This window comes from Pinus tabuliformis, chromosome 1_1 (assembly GCF_031772625.1).
Source record: "Pinus tabuliformis cultivar Carrire ecotype Pingquan chromosome 1_1, CPIR1, whole genome shotgun sequence".
Classification (NCBI taxonomy): Eukaryota; Viridiplantae; Streptophyta; class Pinopsida; order Pinales; family Pinaceae; genus Pinus; species Pinus tabuliformis.
In genome coordinates, this window is record NC_142297.1 from 64,539,224 (window position 1) to 64,555,476 (window position 16,253).

Here is a 16,253-nt window from a genome sequence, read left to right on the forward strand (position 1 = left end):
TTGGTACCTGAGATTTTAGAGAATGAATGTTTTAAGAAGGGTTACAAGCCACCCTAGTGTTTCAAGGAGATAATTGGGATGAAGTAGATGTTGTTTTTAATGACACAGAAAAGTAAGATCTTGTGTGTGAAATGTTTTTTTTCAAATTTTGAATATTCAAGGAAGAATCTTTTGACTAGGTTTTTGCATCCTTTTGACTAGGTTTTTGCTACTTCTTTTAATTAGGATCATCTTGTCACAAAGAAAAAAGAAACACAGCCTGTGTTAATGAATGCATTTGAATTCATCTCCATGTCACAAAGTCTCAACCTCAACAATTTGTTTGAAAAACATATTGTACGTTATAAAAGGCCAACGCAAGCTATTATGTGTTTGAATTACTATAAGAGGTGTTCTATACCCTGGGATGGAGAAGATCCCTGAGTATGTGTTTTTGTCTTTGTATTACTACATGTAGAGAACAATTAGTTTTGCATAGCTCTAGGATATATTACAAAATAAAAAGTATAAAAACAACCAGTTTAATATAGATCCACATTAACTTTGGAGTTACATGCTAACATGGTTTACTTCAACTTTAGATATGCCTGTGTTAAATTTTGATTTTTTTAAGCTTTAGCAGGGTCAAAAACACGAACTGCAAGGAGTGCCAAGAAAAATGGATACCTCTGAGTACTCAATAGATCTGGAATAATATGGCTTCGAGCTAGTATATCTATCGTATCTTAATAGATCTGGATTAATAAGGATTTAAAGCTATTAAGGAAATGGAGTTAGAAAATATCAGATGGAGAGAAGTAGTTGTAAAAGATTTTTCTATATGACTCTTCTATTTGTATGAGACCAAACAAGATACTTGTACTCAAATCACTTTTCAGAGGCTGTAATTAATGGCTAAAAAATATTTATGCATAAAAACAACATATCTTACAGTGTTTCCATGAATAGTAACACCAGCAAAATTTAACCCCAAAGTCTTTCTTTATTATCCAAGAAAAAAATTACACAAGAGCTTCTTGCTAAGCATACGACTCAAAAGTCAGATGGATCGACTGACAGGGAAAACCCATTTGTAATAAACCTTCACAAACTACCCATTTCTGCGACACAGACATAATCCAGCAGACCAAACAATTTGTAATAAAATAATCTAACCAAATAGTTAGGATTATTCCCAAATTACTTTTACATAGACTCGATCTAGAACACTAGGATTCGCCTAAGATCCTAGCGACAAAATCCATTCCAGCTTTGGGGTAAGACTGAAGGAAAACTCTGCCGACCATAAAATAATGGATCAGTGAGACAAAAAACCTCCCACAATGGAGATTGTCACTAGAAATTAGGTTTACCTAGGTCGTTACATGACACGGATCTGCTGAGATTATTTACATTATATACATGCAAAAAGGGTTTACATAACATCTTGGAAGTAACGCTGATGATAATAGTTGTACGGCACGAACACATCGATCTGACGCTATCCCTTCTACGGAAAAAAGTGTACTGCTATGGATCGTTGACACGTAGTGGTCAACACTCCCTTTATCCATGTAAAAGAGCAAAAAATCAACTCACACACCAAAAAATCAAGTCACAAAACAAAATGATTTCTCAAAGTAAATAGAGTTGAAGTTGTATGAGCATCGACTTCACTAAAGGGATCGACGAACTGAATCCTCTATTTTTGTCCTCCACCCATATTCAATTCTCTCTCCCCAGCCTCTGTTATGTCTCCATGAGCAAAACTCTCTATATCCTGGTCTAATGTACAATCTTTTATTGCCTTCATGTACTGAATTTTGTCCATTGGTTTCCCATAGAATATGTTATCTTTGACAGTGCCACTCTGAATCCAAGCTGTTTGTGCCAGGTAGGCAACACTACCATATACTTGAACCTGCAGGCAGTGCAATCAAAAAGTTTATGGAAGAACTTCTATATAAATATATGTGCTACAAAACAAACTATAGAAAGCAAAGAAACTGCATCTAAAATTTTGTCGAACTATTAAATGGTTAGTGCTGCTCAAGAATAGTTTATGTTCAACTTACATCTCCTGAATTTTTTGGGATTTCTCCAACAATTGTATATAGCCGAGCAGATTTCACTGATCCCACTGAGCCACAAATTGCTACCTTTTCTCCCTTTTTTAATTTGCAGATTTATTCCCTTCAATGTTAGTTTTTGCAGTGAAGACTCCCGGTCCCAACTGAATATACCTTGAAGAATTTCGATGATATACTAGGATCCAGCGAGTGCTTTCCTCACAACAACATCTTGTCTCAGCTCAGCATCTTGTAATAACTTGTCCAGACGATCTAGGAAAACTTTAACTTGAATTAATATAGCCAAAACGTCAGCTAGTATTCTCACAGGCTCTTGCATGACATGGAATATTGCAAGACTGTAAATATGGACATGGCAGTTAACAATGGATCACCTATGATAGCACACCCTGCAAAAACCATAGATGCAGTAATGATGGGTGACATCCAGTAGAGTATGGTGCCATGTGTTCTATTAACCTGTGCAGAAAAAAACAATTTGAGCTCGACAACTCAAAAAATTTCTATGAACTCTTTGAATTTTTCTTCCCATTCTTGTAATTTGATTATTTTCATACTACTGAGAATTTCATATGTTATTCTGAGTCGTTCATCTTATGTAGTCATGAGTTCAGCTTGGCACTTCTCGAGGAATTTTGATAATCAAAGCACATCTTCTAGGATCCCTTTCGGCTTAATAGCGGACTTGTCAACCATTTGAAGAACAATGGAGGTTTGCCTTGACATCCTTTGAAGATTTAAATTCTCCATGATGTCTTTCGTCATGACATTGATGGCTCCTCCCAAATAAATATAAGTGTACTCTGGGATGAGTGTCTTCTCTATGCAAACATCTACAACAGGTCATGGAGCAATTCTCCCAGATAGAACTGGATCTGCATCTGCCTATCGGATTACTGGTTGCTATATCAGCAACAAGAGCATTAGATCTGTTATCTCATCTATAGGTGTTGCTAGATGTGAGCTGCAGGAAAGTGAAGCTAAGTGAGCAGAGGGTAAACTGCTTCATGTGGTTGGGAGCTGGCGTCCTTGATCAATAAAAACAACATGAATCAGTGATTTAACTAATTATCAAACGCATCATACACATTATTCATATATACCCCGGCTTTGAGATGGTACAGTTGCTTTGGTTTATTTTCATTTAGATAAATATTAAGATTACCATGTAAATAGAAAAGCTTCGTTCTATGAAATAACAATTAATAACAACGCCATATATAATTTCCAGTATTATGACTACCGCTTCTGCTTGCTTCGCTTTTCCGGCTTCTTCTTGCTTGACTTTTCACGTAACTAGCACGCATGCCTTTAGTCGTCCGCGAAGCTCGTCCCCCTCTTACTCCCACAACAGACACTGTAATTTGGGACATCCAGAGACATCGAGCTCCTCCAACCACGTACACTGTTCAACACCTTCCACTTCTTCTAGCTCCAAGCACCTACGAACTTTTAGCACTCTAAGCCTTGTCAACTGCCATAACCCTCTTATACTCTTTAGCTTCACACAGCGGATTGCGTGAAACTCCTCCAAAGAGGTCAACGTTTCCATCCTCGGCAGCTCTTCGAGCTCTGAGCACCCACTAACATTGAGCTCCCGAAGCTTTGAGCAACCACAAACATGGAGCTCCCGAAGCTTTGTACACTGCTCCAACCCCCTTATGCCCTTCAGCTTCACACAATTATGTGAGAAAACTTCTCCAAAGAGGTCAACGTTTCCATCCTCGGCAGCTCTTCGAGCTCTGAGCACCCACTAACATTGAGCTCCCGAAGCTTTGTACACTGCTCCAACCCCCTTATGCCCATCAGCTTCACACAATGAAATGCGTGAAACTTCTCCAAAGAGGTCAACGTTTCCATCCTCGGCAGCTCTTCGAGCTCTGAGCACCCACCAACATTGAGCTCCCGAAGCTTTGTACACTGCTCCAACCCCCTTATGCCCTTCAGCTTCACACAATGAAATGCGTGAAACTCCTCCAAAGAGGTCAACGTTTCCATCCTCGGCAGCTCTTCGAGCTCTGAGCACCCACCAACATTGAGCTCCCGAAGCTTTGTACACTGCTCCAACCCCCTTATGCCCATCAGCTTCACACAATGAAATGCGTGAAACTTCTCCAAAGAGGTCAACGTTTCCATCCTCGGCAGCTCTTCGAGCTCTGAGCACCCACCAACATTGAGCTCCCGAAGCTTTGTACACTGCTCCAACCCCCTTATGCCCTTCAGCTTCACACATTGATTTGCGCAAAACTTCTCCAAAGAGGTCAACGTTTCTATCCTCGGCAGCTCTTCGAGCTTTGAGCACCCACAAACATGGAGCTCCCGAAGCTTTGTACACTGTTCAACACCTTCCACTTCTTCTAGCTCCAAGCACCTACGAACTTCTAGCACTCTAAGCCTTGTCAACTGCCATAACCCTCTTATACTCTTTAGCTTCACACAGCCGATTGCGTGAAACTCCTCCAAAGAGGTCAACGTTTCCATCCTCGGCAGCTCTTCGAGCTCTGAGCACCCACTAACATTGAGCTCCCGAAGCTTTGTACACTGCTCCAACCCCCTTATGCCCTTCAGCTTCGCACATAATTGTGCGTGAAACTGCTCCAAAGAGGTCAACGTTTCCATCCTCGGCAGTTCTTCGAGCTCTGAGCACCCACAAACATGGAGCTCCCGAAGCTTTGTACACTGCTCCAACCCCCTTATGCCCTTCAGCTTCACACAATTATGTGAGCCAAACTTCTCCAAAGAGGCCAACGTTTCCATCCTCGGCAGCTCTTCGAGTTCTGAGCACCCATCAACATTGAGGTTCCGAAGCTTTGTACACTGCTCCAACCCCATTATGACCTTCACCTTCACACATCTGTTTGCCTTAAACTCCTCCAAAGAGGTCAACGTTTCCATCCTCGGCAGCCTTTCGAGCTCAGAGCACCCACTTACATTGAGCTCCTGAAGCTTTGTACACTGCTCCAACCCCCTTATGCCCTTCAGCTTCACACATTGATTTGCGCAAAACTTCTCCAAAGAGGTCAACGTTTCCATCCTCGGCAGCTCCTCGAGCTCTGAGCACCCACAAACATGGAGCTCCCGAAGGTTTGTACACTGCTTCAACCCCCTTATGCCCTTCAGCTTCACACAGCAGTTTGCGTAAAACTCCTCCAAAGAGGTCAACGTTTCCATCCTCGGCAGTTCTTCGAGCTCTGAGCAACTAGCAACATTGAGCTCCCGAAGCTTTGTACACTGCTCCAACCCCCTTATGCCCTTCAGCTTCACACAATCATGTGCCTCAAACTCCTCCAAAGAGGTCAACGTTTCCATCCTCGGCAGCTCTTCCAGCTCTGAGCACCCACCAACATTGAGCTCCCGAAGCTTTGTACACTGCTCCAACCCCCTTATGCCCATCAGCTTCACACAATCAAATGCGTGAAACTTCTCCAAAGAGGTCAACGTTTCCATCCTCGGCAGCTCTTCGAGCTCTGAGCACCCACCAACATTGAGCTCCCGAAGCTTTGTACACTGCTCCAACCCCCTTATGCCCTTCAGCTTCACACAATTATGTGCGTGAAACTGCTCCAAAGAGGTCAACGTTTCCATCCTCGGCAGTTCTTCGAGCTCTGAGCAACTAGCAACATTGAGCTCCCGAAGCTTTGTACACTGCTCCAACCCCCTTATGCCCTTCAGCTTCACACAATTAAGTGAGCCAAACTTCTCCAAAGAGGTCAACGTTTCCATCCTCGGCAGCTCTTCGAGCTCTGAGCACCCACCAACATTGAGCTCCCGAAGCTTTGTACACTGCTCCAACCCCCTTATGCCCTTCAGCTTCACACAATGATGTGCGTAAAACTTCTCCAAAGAGGTCAACGTTTCCATCCTCGGCAGCTCTTCGAGCTCTGAGCACCCACCAACATTGAGCCCCCGAAGCTTTGTACACTGCTCCAACCCCCTTATGCCCTTCAGCTTCACACAATCATGTGCCTGAAACTCCTCCAAAGAGGTCAACGTTTCCATCCTCGGCAGCTCTTCGAGCTCTGAGCACCCACCAACATTGAGCTCCCGAAGCTTTGTACACTGCTCCAACCCACTTATGACCTTCAGCTTCACACAATCATGTGCCTCAAACTCCTCCAAAGAGGTCAACGTTTCCATCCTCGGCAGCTCTTCCAGCTCCGAGCACCCACCAACATTGAGCTCCCGAAGCTTTGTACACTGCTCCAACCCCCTTATGCCCATCAGCTTCACACAATGAAATGCGTGAAACTTCTCCAAAGAGGTCAACGTTTCCATCCTCGGCAGCCTTTCGAGCTCAGAGCACCCACTTACATTGAGCTCCTGAAGCTTTGTACACTGCTCCAACCCCCTTATGCCCTTCAGCTTCACACATTGTTTTGCGCAAAACTTCTCCAAAGAGGTCAACGTTTCCATCCTCGGCAGCTCTTCGAGCTTTGAGCACCCACAAACATGGAGCTCCCGAAGCTTTGTACACTGTTCAACACCTTCCACTTCTTCTCGCTCCAAGCACCTTGTCAACTGCCATAACCCTCTTATACTCTTTAGCTTCACACAGCCGATTGCGTCAAACTCCTCCAAAGAGGTCAACGTTTCCATCCTCGGCAGCTCTTCGAGCTCTGAGCACCCACTAACATTGAGCTCCCGAAGCTTTGTACACTGCTCCAACCCCCTTATGCCCTTCAGCTTCACACATTGATTTGCACAAAACTGCTCCAAAGAGGTCAACGTTTCCATCCTCGGCAGTTCTTCGAGCTCTGAGCACCCACAAACATGGAGCTCCCGAAGCTTTGTACACTGCTCCAACCCCCTTATGCCCTTCAGCTTCACACAATCATGTGCCTGAAACACCTCCAAAGAGGTCAACGTTTCCATCCTCGGCAGCTCTTCGAGTTCTGAGCACCCACGAACATTGAGCTCCCGAAGCTTTGTACACTGCTCCAACCCACTTATGCGCTTAAGCTTCACACAGCCGCCTGCGCAAAACTCCTCCAAAGAGGTCAATGTTTCCATACTTAGCTCTTCCAGCTCACAGCACCATCTGACATTTAGCAGCCTAAGCTTCAGTGTATGCTCCAATCCAGATATGCTCTTCAGTTTCACACAACTCTCTGTTATCAACTCCTCCAAAAATTCTGGCAGCTGCAAAGGTACCTGCAAATATTCAAGGTTCAACAACAAGAAAGATATTAGAAAACCGTTGGCAGTTTAATCTCCAAAAAAGACGACGTTCGATATCTATTGAGACGTTGTGGCACGATATTAATATCGCCTACACATACCAAGATAACACAACAAATTTCTAATTACCTGTGATTGGTTTTCAGTTTGCCACAATGTATTGAGATCGCTCTCAGACACATCTAGATGCCTTAAATTTTTCACGGACACCCAGGAAGGCAAAGAAGAGTATGGACACTTTCTCCAACGCAACCATAAGATCTCTGGTAACACTGTCCTTCGCGAGATACGTTCCATATCTTGCGACTCCACCATCCCCAATATGCGCTCCATTACATCATCTTCAGTATCAAGAATTCGCAACCTCATCGTGCCAATACGGCCCAAGACATAATCACTATATTTATTATAATCAGTTCGATCCATCTTCAGTCCCCGCACCATTAACTGATCCTTTTTGAAAAACGATCGTCAAAAAAGACGATGAATTAAAACGATGGTTATTTTTGGAAAGTACCATGAACTAAAAACCGATCCAAACTTTTATGAATTGAACAACTAATCTATAAATTGATTGATTTACTGAACACTTACAGATGGTTGCTGCCATAAATAATCAATAACGTCCTCTGTCCAACGCCAAAGACGAAAAGGCGACGTTTTCTCCCCGATTTCTCTTCCCAAATCTCGCAGATGGTCATGCATATGGATCAAATTCGAACTGTCCACTTCCACGAGACATCTATCCTGTAGATTTTGAAACCCCCGCCTTCCTTTCCAGCCTGATGCATTCCATATGTTTATGGCTGTATCTCTGTTTTGTCCACTGAGAAAACATGCAATATCTAGAAATATCTGTTGTTCCTGGGGATCGAGGGCATCGTAACTAATTTTAAGCCTTCCCTTTACCTCAGGGGGAAGACTCCCCAATTCGTCTTCCCACTTTGATATCTCTTTTCCATAAAGATGTGCCCCTATCACTTTCAATGATAAGGGTAATCCATTACAATATTCTACAAACCTATCTGTAAGATCTTGAAACACTTGAGGCGGATAGGCTTGGTTGAAGGCATGGGAGCAGAAGAGCTCTCGCGAGTATTTTGTGTTAAGCCCAGCCAACATATAAATTGATGGTAATGCCACTCTTGCTGCTGTGAGAGCATCCTTATTTCTAGATGTAATCAATATTAAACTCCCAGCAAGGAAATCAAGGGCTTCAAGGGGCAAAAATGCTGTGACCTGATCCTCATGGTCTACGTCATCTAAAACTATTAAAGCTTTAGAAGATTCGAGATGCTTTGTGGGCATCTCTTTAGCTGCATCAACCCCGTCTACTGGATTATGGGATCGAGTCAAAGACTTAGAAGGTTTGAGATGCTCAATGAGCATCCCTTTACCTTCATCAACACTGTGTATTGGCTTATCGATTCGAGCCAAATCCTTCAAAAGTTGTGTCTGCAGCAAAGTTAAAGACCCATCTTTGATGTCAGATAAAAAGCAGGATTTAGGATAATCTGATTTCTTCCTATTGAAGAACTGTTTTGCTAACGTTGATTTTCCTACTCCACCTAACCCTGTGATCCCCACAATCTGAGGTTTTCCGCTTTCCGGTTGCTGCAACAGGACTGTATTCTCAAAGTCTGACATCTTGTCATCCAAACCTGTTGGATATTTGGCCACGTACAGGTCTGGTTTTTTCACCATTTTCGACAAACATTCAACTACCTTGTCTAGCAGCTCCAAACCCAACTCCTCACTGGTTATTGACAAGAAAATAAATAAAACTAGTGAGATAAACGTTTTATCAAAAATAAAATACTGCCATATCGAGAAAGTCAAGTCTGAGTTCTCACCCATTGCGCTTCTCCAACTCTAAACCGTGATAGTATGAAACACTAGAAAGTGCTTTTCTCCAATTTTCAATGGTGTTGGAGTCATGTCGCGGCGTCCCATTATCATTTCTCTTCCCTGCCAGTTGTTTTAGGTTTTCAGCATACTTTCCCTTCGTCCACCGAAGGTCAGCAGGCGTGACACGGTAAAACACAGGGACAATAGGAGTATTTGACTGCAACATCCATACGAGTTCATCTAAGCACCAAGGTGAGTTAGCATAATTAGGAGAGAAGATCGCCACATGGACGGTGGCAGTTTTAATAGCATGCTTTATTTGATCAACGAAATTGTATCCGGGTTGCATTTCAGGTTTATCCAGAAATGCCCTCAAACCTTTGTCGTGAAGACGAAGGTAGAGAGACCTGGCGAAGGTTTCCTTGACATCATCACCTTTATGGTTGATGAAAACGTGGTACGACTGAGAAGCGGTGGAGGCGGAGGCAACGGTGGAGGCGGATGCACCCATTGCGGCGGTGGAGTCGCATGGATCGGTGGAGCTGGATGCTCCCACCGCGGCGCTGGAGGCGGAGGCAGGGGTGAAGGAGGATGCGGCGCTCGAAGTGGATGCAACCAGTACAGCAGTGGAGGCGCATGGATCGGTGGAATAGTATGCACCCACATCCGCGGTGGTGGCGTAGGCAGCGGTAGAGGATGCTGTAGTGGAGGCGAATGAACCCACTTCCGCGGTGGAGGCGGAGGCAGCGGTAGAGGATGCTGCAGTGGAGGCGGATGCAGCAGTGGAGGCGCATGGATAGTTGGAGCAGGATGTGGACGATGCGGCGCTGGAGGCTGAGGCAGCGGTGGACGATGCGGCGCTGGAGGCGGATGCACCCGATACAGCAATGGAGTCGCATGGATCGGTGGAGTAGGATGCACCCACTTCCGCGGTGGAGGCGGATGCAGCAGTGGAGGCGCATGGATAGGTGGAACAGGATGCACCCACTGCAGCGGTGGAGGAGGAGGCAGCGGTGGAGGAGGATGCGGCGTTGTCGGAGGCCCATGGATCGTTGCAGCAGGATGCACCCACTTCTGCGGTGGAGGGGAAGGCAATCGTTGGGGAGGATGGTGCAGTGGAGGTGGAGTCGGAGTCTGAGGCAAGGATGCAACAAGATGAACCCATTGCAGTGTTAGATGTGGTGGCAACTGTGGAGGATGCAGCGGTTTGCCAATTGGTAAATAGAAATGGGAAGGGATGGTCGACACAAATTTGAAGGGATGAAAATGAATCAGGGGTTTCGAAAAGCCTGAATCGTCTCGTGTGCATATATATGCATCTAACCTTAGAACAAGCCCTTCACCGTGGTTAATGCGCGGTTATGCACCCACTGCATCTCTGTCGCTTCGTTCGGTCCCGTGGGGCCTGGCTTCGCTGTGTCTTTGATTTCGTTGGTTTCCCAATATCATAATATACTGGAATTTGGATTTTCAATAGGAATTTTGGCCACCTCGATTTGCGTACTACTCTGCTTAGTTAGAATTGGAATTTCAAAACAAACTCATTTCTCAAATGTGATGAGTGTCACATATATTTCACCCGTTTTAACATTTCGAAGGACTCAGCTTTACAATATTGCAAATCTTTTAGATGTATTTGATATGCAAATCACCAAGACGACCGAGTGTATACGTTCACCTCCCACCTTTTCCTAACCTGCGTCCGTTTGGTATTCATGTATGTTATGCTATTGTAACTGATAGTAAGCACTATACATAATGCTATGTTCATGTTGACATAGTATACATGTCAATAAAGTAGTTTAAGGAGTCGATATGTTCACTTAAAAAATAATGAAAAATTTTGGATGATTTTGATAAGATTTGGGTTATAGTTGATAAGTTTCAGAGTTTTTGGTGTTTTAGGGGTTTTTAATGGTGTGGAATCTATTTTCATTGTTAAAAAATAATTCAAATACTTTTACGATTGGACTTCTTGAAAAAAAACAATCAGATTCCGACGAAATTTTTTCTCTCCGGGTGAAATCATTGTCTCATTAAACAAGGTCTATGTGAATAATCTTTCATCCAGTCTATGTTTTCAAATTGAGCACAAGATAATTAAATTTTGAAATCCCAGAAAAGGTGTCGAGAGAAACAGTCGTGTCTTCTTGCTCTTCAAAAATTTAGAAATCCAAAGACAATGTGTTATTGTTGCTTTTATATTTGGTTCAGCTTGACATCATTTTGGTGGTAGTTGGTCGCAAATTCTCCGAGGGAATAAACCCATAGGTGAAACAGAAAATGATTGTTGCCCATTACCCAAAAACGGTAGAGACACCTAGTGAAGGTTTCCTTGACATCAATACTCTAATGGTTGATGAATACATCATATAGTTGAGCTGCGGTGGCGGTGGTGGAGGGAAAGCCAGAGGCAGTGCTATAGGAGGATGTAGACATTACTAATTAGTAAATAGAAATGGGAAGTATGGTCATGAGGATGAGAATGAATTGGAGTTTCAAAAGTAATCATGTTTGAAGTTAAAACCTTAGAGATGATCATATATATATAAGCCCTAAGGGTTAGCTCAACTAGCCATATAGATAGATAGATAGATATATATATAGATATATAAGCCTTGATGGTTAATTCAACTAGTCAAGTCCTCATTGTTAAAGCAACATTGCCACTGAGAGGTCACGGTTTCAATTCTCTCAACACTCTCGGCGTTAGGCGAGTCTGTGGTTGAGCCGGCAGGAAGTGATCTCTTTGGGTGGATCTTCCTGGTAAAATTATTCCTTGGACGTAATGGTCACTTATCTTTGAGGTTCGTGAACCACACACACACACACACATATATAACGAACCCTTGAACCTTGGTTAGTACACGGTTACACACCTAGTGTAGTGTTGTCGATTTTTCATGGTTATGTGGTTGCTTGGCTTCGTTGTGTCTTTCATGTCTATATTGTGATCACGTTCCCCATTATTGTAATATGTTGGGATTTTGATTTCCTATATTTGTTATTCATGTTTCCAGTTTTATAAGGCATTGTCTATTTATTCTAAGTTTTGGAGTTCTTTTTACTGGAAAATATGTTTGGAAATTTTTTGAAATGTAGAATAGTCACATTACCACTTAAATTTGATTCCATCTTTATAAGTACATTTTGGGATTTTATAAGATTGTTGACGAGTTTTCACATACACGTCCATGTTTGTGATTCATGACCATGCTCTCTACTTTTATAATAAATTGGAAATTGGGTTCCTCATATCTCAGTCTGCGTTCCCTACTTTTTATAATATATACAAATTTAATCCATGGTGTGTAGATTAGTTGGTTTGTGGGGGGTTTAATTCCAATTAGGTCTCGTGTTCAAACCTCATGGGGAGGGGTTGAGTATGGAAGCCACCTTTGGAAGAATTAACATTCCAAGGGGTGTCCAGGCTCAAGCGAGCCTTGCACAATCCTGGTGATAACATCCCATTAGTGGGTACATAGTTCCTCCATCTTGACATAATCATGGTGATAATATCCCATTGGTGAGTAAATAATTTTTCCATCCAACCGACTAGCCCCTACCTAGATTCAACCTAATTACCCAAAAAAACATGTATGAATTTGGGTTTCTCGTTTGTCCATCCACCTTAATGTTCGTTCTTCACTCATTTAACTCTAACATTGTTAACACATTATCCCTTATCCATATCTAAACAATCTATTTCAAAAGACCCATATGCATAAGTTTAGTTTTCGTTCCCATAAGACAAACATAAGTATGGAGTGGTGTTGTCAGACACTCACATTTGGGCAATTCCTATTTCCACCTCCATAGCAAAGTTAATGCTATGGAGGTACCCCTCTGACAACCTCACAGAGCACGGCGACCACCATCCACCATGCATCATCCGTCCATACATCATCGGTCTCTGGCATCCCTCTCCGGCTGCCCATCGATGCCCCGGCGACCCTGCCCGCAGCCACCCGCAGCCTCCCTCAAATCGTATTGATGACATATTGATCAAATCGTATTGATGACATATTGATCAAATACGGGAGCGCGTGGCCTCCACTCAAATCATATTAATGCCCGGGAGAGCTCATTTACAGATGGCACGAACGGGACCAACCTCCTCCGGCCTTCAAAACCATTCCTACTCCGCGGCGAACAGAACAAAACCTGCAAAACCGAACAGAACATTATCTGCAAAACCTGCAAAACCATTCGGCGAACAGAACGGAGGAGACGTTCAATACCTGGAGGAGCTGGCCATTGGTTATCGAGATTTGCGGTTGGCAAGGTTAGTGCCCCTGAAGCCTGCGAATTCTTGGTGAATTTTAACATCTATTTCCCTCCAAATAGAAGTCAAGTAATATCTTTTTAAATCTATCTGAAAGCCAGGCAAACAAGTTTGATTTAGGATATGAATAATATCTTATGCGTTCTCTATAAAATTTTCAAGACATAACATGGTTTGAGACTGCAACATACACCCAACTTACAGGACAGGTGGCAAGATGTGTAAATTTGTTTTCCGTCGGTCACCATTGAAACTTACAAATGCAATTTGGATCAAGTTCGTCCTCGGTCTGATTCATATAGGTCTTTGTCTGCCGTGCTTGATCCATCTATAAGTCATGTTATATCTTTTGACAAAAACCAGTTGGATTTGCTTTAAACTTTCAATCTGGAAAATATCTTCTGTGATCTCTATATAATTTTCAATATCATAACTACTATTACAGAAGGGGAAGCTTATCCCTGCTTCTGTTGCGTGGTGGCTTCGTCCATACACTAGTAGAACTCGTGTAAAATTCTCCTGAGGGCCTCCATGGCGTGAACTTGCACTTCAAGATTCATTATGTAGTCCACGGTCTCCTGAAGAAGGGTATCAAAACCCATGCTTATGCCACCGGGAACGAGCTTCTGCAGAGTCCCAAGTTTCCTTTCAATGGAGCCATCGTCATGGCTATCTGTCTTTATATCAATATTGGCCAATCTTTGTCTCCTTGCCAGCGTTACGCTACGGCTTCGGCGGAGGGAGGATTTCTTCATCTTCAGCTTCGCCATCATCTTTTCTCTGCCCAAACGGTGATGGTTCAGAGCTCGACTCCACGCAGAACCCTTCTTCGCGGTTTGAGCCAAGCACATGTCGGCTACGCTAAAAAGACATGTGATGCAAACTACACTGAACTATGTGATGCAAAAGAAAACTATACAGTGTTAAAAAACTATTGTAGATAGCTACATCTATTTGAACAATATAGAGAAAACTATATATATTTAATCCATATACAGAAAACTATGTATATTGAAACGATACTGAAACATTTTTTTCAGAAAGAGACCAAAATGCAGGGACCAAAACGCATTTTCAGAAAGAGACCAAAACGCCGAAAAAGAGAGCCCAGGAGTCGGGCGGAAACGAGAGCAGAGGGAGGAGGAGAAACCGATACACTCCCCGGCCAGGAGGGCCGAAGACGGAAAACCGAAGGGAAAGCTGATGGACGGGTTAAATAAGGGGTTCTCTCAAGCAGGGAGTGGCGGGCGTCGATATGCATGAAGCTGAGAGACAGGTGGATGATTTGAGCAACCTGGCAGACAAGGGCGATGGCGTTCCTGCATGGAAAAGGACGTGGAGGAGCGAGCAGCTGGCAAGGGAGGCTTCCTGATTGGGCGCTGAGAGACGAGGCGATCACTGTATGGCCAAGGACGAGACGATCATCTCTGGTTGGCAGTTGCAAACAGATGGCTCCGCCATTTCCGCGCTGCGTGGACGCTCCCCCATCGCTTTTGTTTCAGCACTCGGAGAACGTATTTTCCAAACGATACTAAAACATATTAAAACGATAAAGAGAAAATTATCTGTATTGAAAAGATATACAAAAAACTATGTATATTGAAGCCCAAATATATATTGTGACCAAACTACAAAGAAGCCTTAACCAATTGTTGATTGGAGAGATCGCTACCAGATCCTTAACCAATTTTCAGTCAGAGAGATCCATGCCTTTGGTATTGATAATAACCATCAAGAACTTCTATATAAAAGGGTTTTGATCAGAATTCGAATGTTCATGATACTGCTCAAATTCAGTTAAACAAAATGGCAAGAAACGCTTTAAATGATATTAATGTGTAAGACCATTAAATATCGGAGTCGATGGAAAATAGTATTTATATTAGAAATGCTGCTCATCGAAATCGTTTGTGATCACAACTCCCCGATCCTGGGATCCTCTGCTACTAGATGCTGTGTCAATTAATCTTCCCTCGCGTCTTCTGATGGAAAATTTCTGATGATCCCGGTATGCAGGTGATCCCAAATCTTTGGAGTGTGGGGAAGGGTCAATTCCTTCCCATAAAAGAAAAGAAAGAAAGAAGCAACGGAAAAAACACGGCTTAAAGTATTAATACAAATAAAAAATAATATAAAAAGCGAGGGAAATGGATAAACGGAATATCTTTATATTATACTTTGTTATTTTGTCGTTTTGTTTTCTTGTTATACTTACCTGATGTCTTATTCAAAGTGATCTCAAAAATTGTAAATACCCGCGGGCTGCCATGCTATGGAACAAAACACATGCTATAATTGGTCTCCCTTGAAGAAAAGTAGTAGAATAATAAAAGGATCCAGTTAGTATAAATATCTTATGATATTAATTTCCTTCAAAATTCACATTTTAAAGTAAGTTTTTCTCATTATCAATAATGCTTTATAAAAAAATATTTAGTACCCATTATTAAATTATCAAAATTATGATGAATCGATTTACCCTACATACCAACAAAATACTAAATACATTTCTCCAAAATACATTTTGCTTTTTAAATATACTGCTCAAATTCAGTTAAACAAAATGGCAAGAAACGCTTTAAATGATATTAATGTGTAAGACCATTAAATATCGGAGTCGATGGAAAATAGTATTTATATTAGAAAACAAACACTACATAAGATGTACAAAATGTCCATGGAAAATAGTATTTATATTAGAAAAGAAATCCTACAAATTGTCCAATAACTTGGTCTGGCAGTTCAAATATGTACACTTCAACATAATTTCGTCTGGCAGTCAAATATGTACACTTCAAGATTGAAGGACAACGAGAATGTACGAGTTTGAAGTAAATTTACTTTTTCGTTTCATAATAAAAAAATCCCAAAGT

General features: G+C 42.4%; 1 protein-coding gene and 1 long non-coding RNA gene across 7 annotated transcripts; both read right to left on the bottom strand.

Moving 5' to 3' along the window:
- Positions 1-1,239: 1,239 nt before the first annotated feature.
- Positions 1,240-10,404, bottom strand: LOC149211586 (uncharacterized). Of its 6 annotated transcripts, none has more exons than XM_089391545.1 (6): positions 9,101-10,404; positions 7,842-9,003; positions 7,377-7,700; positions 3,313-7,220; positions 2,055-3,033; positions 1,240-1,900 (listed from the first exon to the last, which is right to left on the bottom strand). In XM_089391545.1, the coding sequence occupies exons 1-4, from the start codon at positions 10,402-10,404 to the stop codon at positions 3,744-3,746; spliced, it is 6,267 nt and encodes a 2,088-aa protein (XP_089247671.1). In that variant the 3' UTR covers positions 1,240-1,900; positions 2,055-3,033; positions 3,313-3,743. The 6 variants fall into 6 exon arrangements, with proteins under 6 accessions (XP_089247671.1, XP_089247669.1, XP_089247670.1 ...); XM_089391543.1 differs by having other exon boundaries at positions 2,055-3,097; XM_089391544.1 differs by having other exon boundaries at positions 3,235-7,220.
- Positions 10,405-13,009: 2,605 nt separating this feature from the next.
- Positions 13,010-14,846, bottom strand: LOC149211587 (uncharacterized). Its single transcript, XR_016250716.1, has 3 exons — positions 13,583-14,846; positions 13,337-13,470; positions 13,010-13,259 (listed from the first exon to the last, which is right to left on the bottom strand). It is a non-coding gene; the product is annotated as an uncharacterized LOC149211587 (long non-coding RNA).
- Positions 14,847-16,253: the final 1,407 nt, after the last annotated feature.

What these genes read in the sequence shown, in the direction of transcription:
- LOC149211586 (XM_089391545.1), bottom strand. Translation starts at nt 10,404, where the DNA reads ATGCACACGAGACGATTCAGGCTTTTCGAAACCCCTGATTCATTTTCA. An exon ending in ATTTATGGCAGCAACCATCT is followed by an intron (nt 7,701 to 7,841) that starts GTAAGTGTTCAG and finishes TTTTTCAAAAAG; the next exon opens with GATCAGTTAATGGTGCGGGG. An exon ending in AAACTGAAAACCAATCACAG is followed by an intron (nt 7,221 to 7,376) that starts GTAATTAGAAAT and finishes GAATATTTGCAG; the next exon opens with GTACCTTTGCAGCTGCCAGA.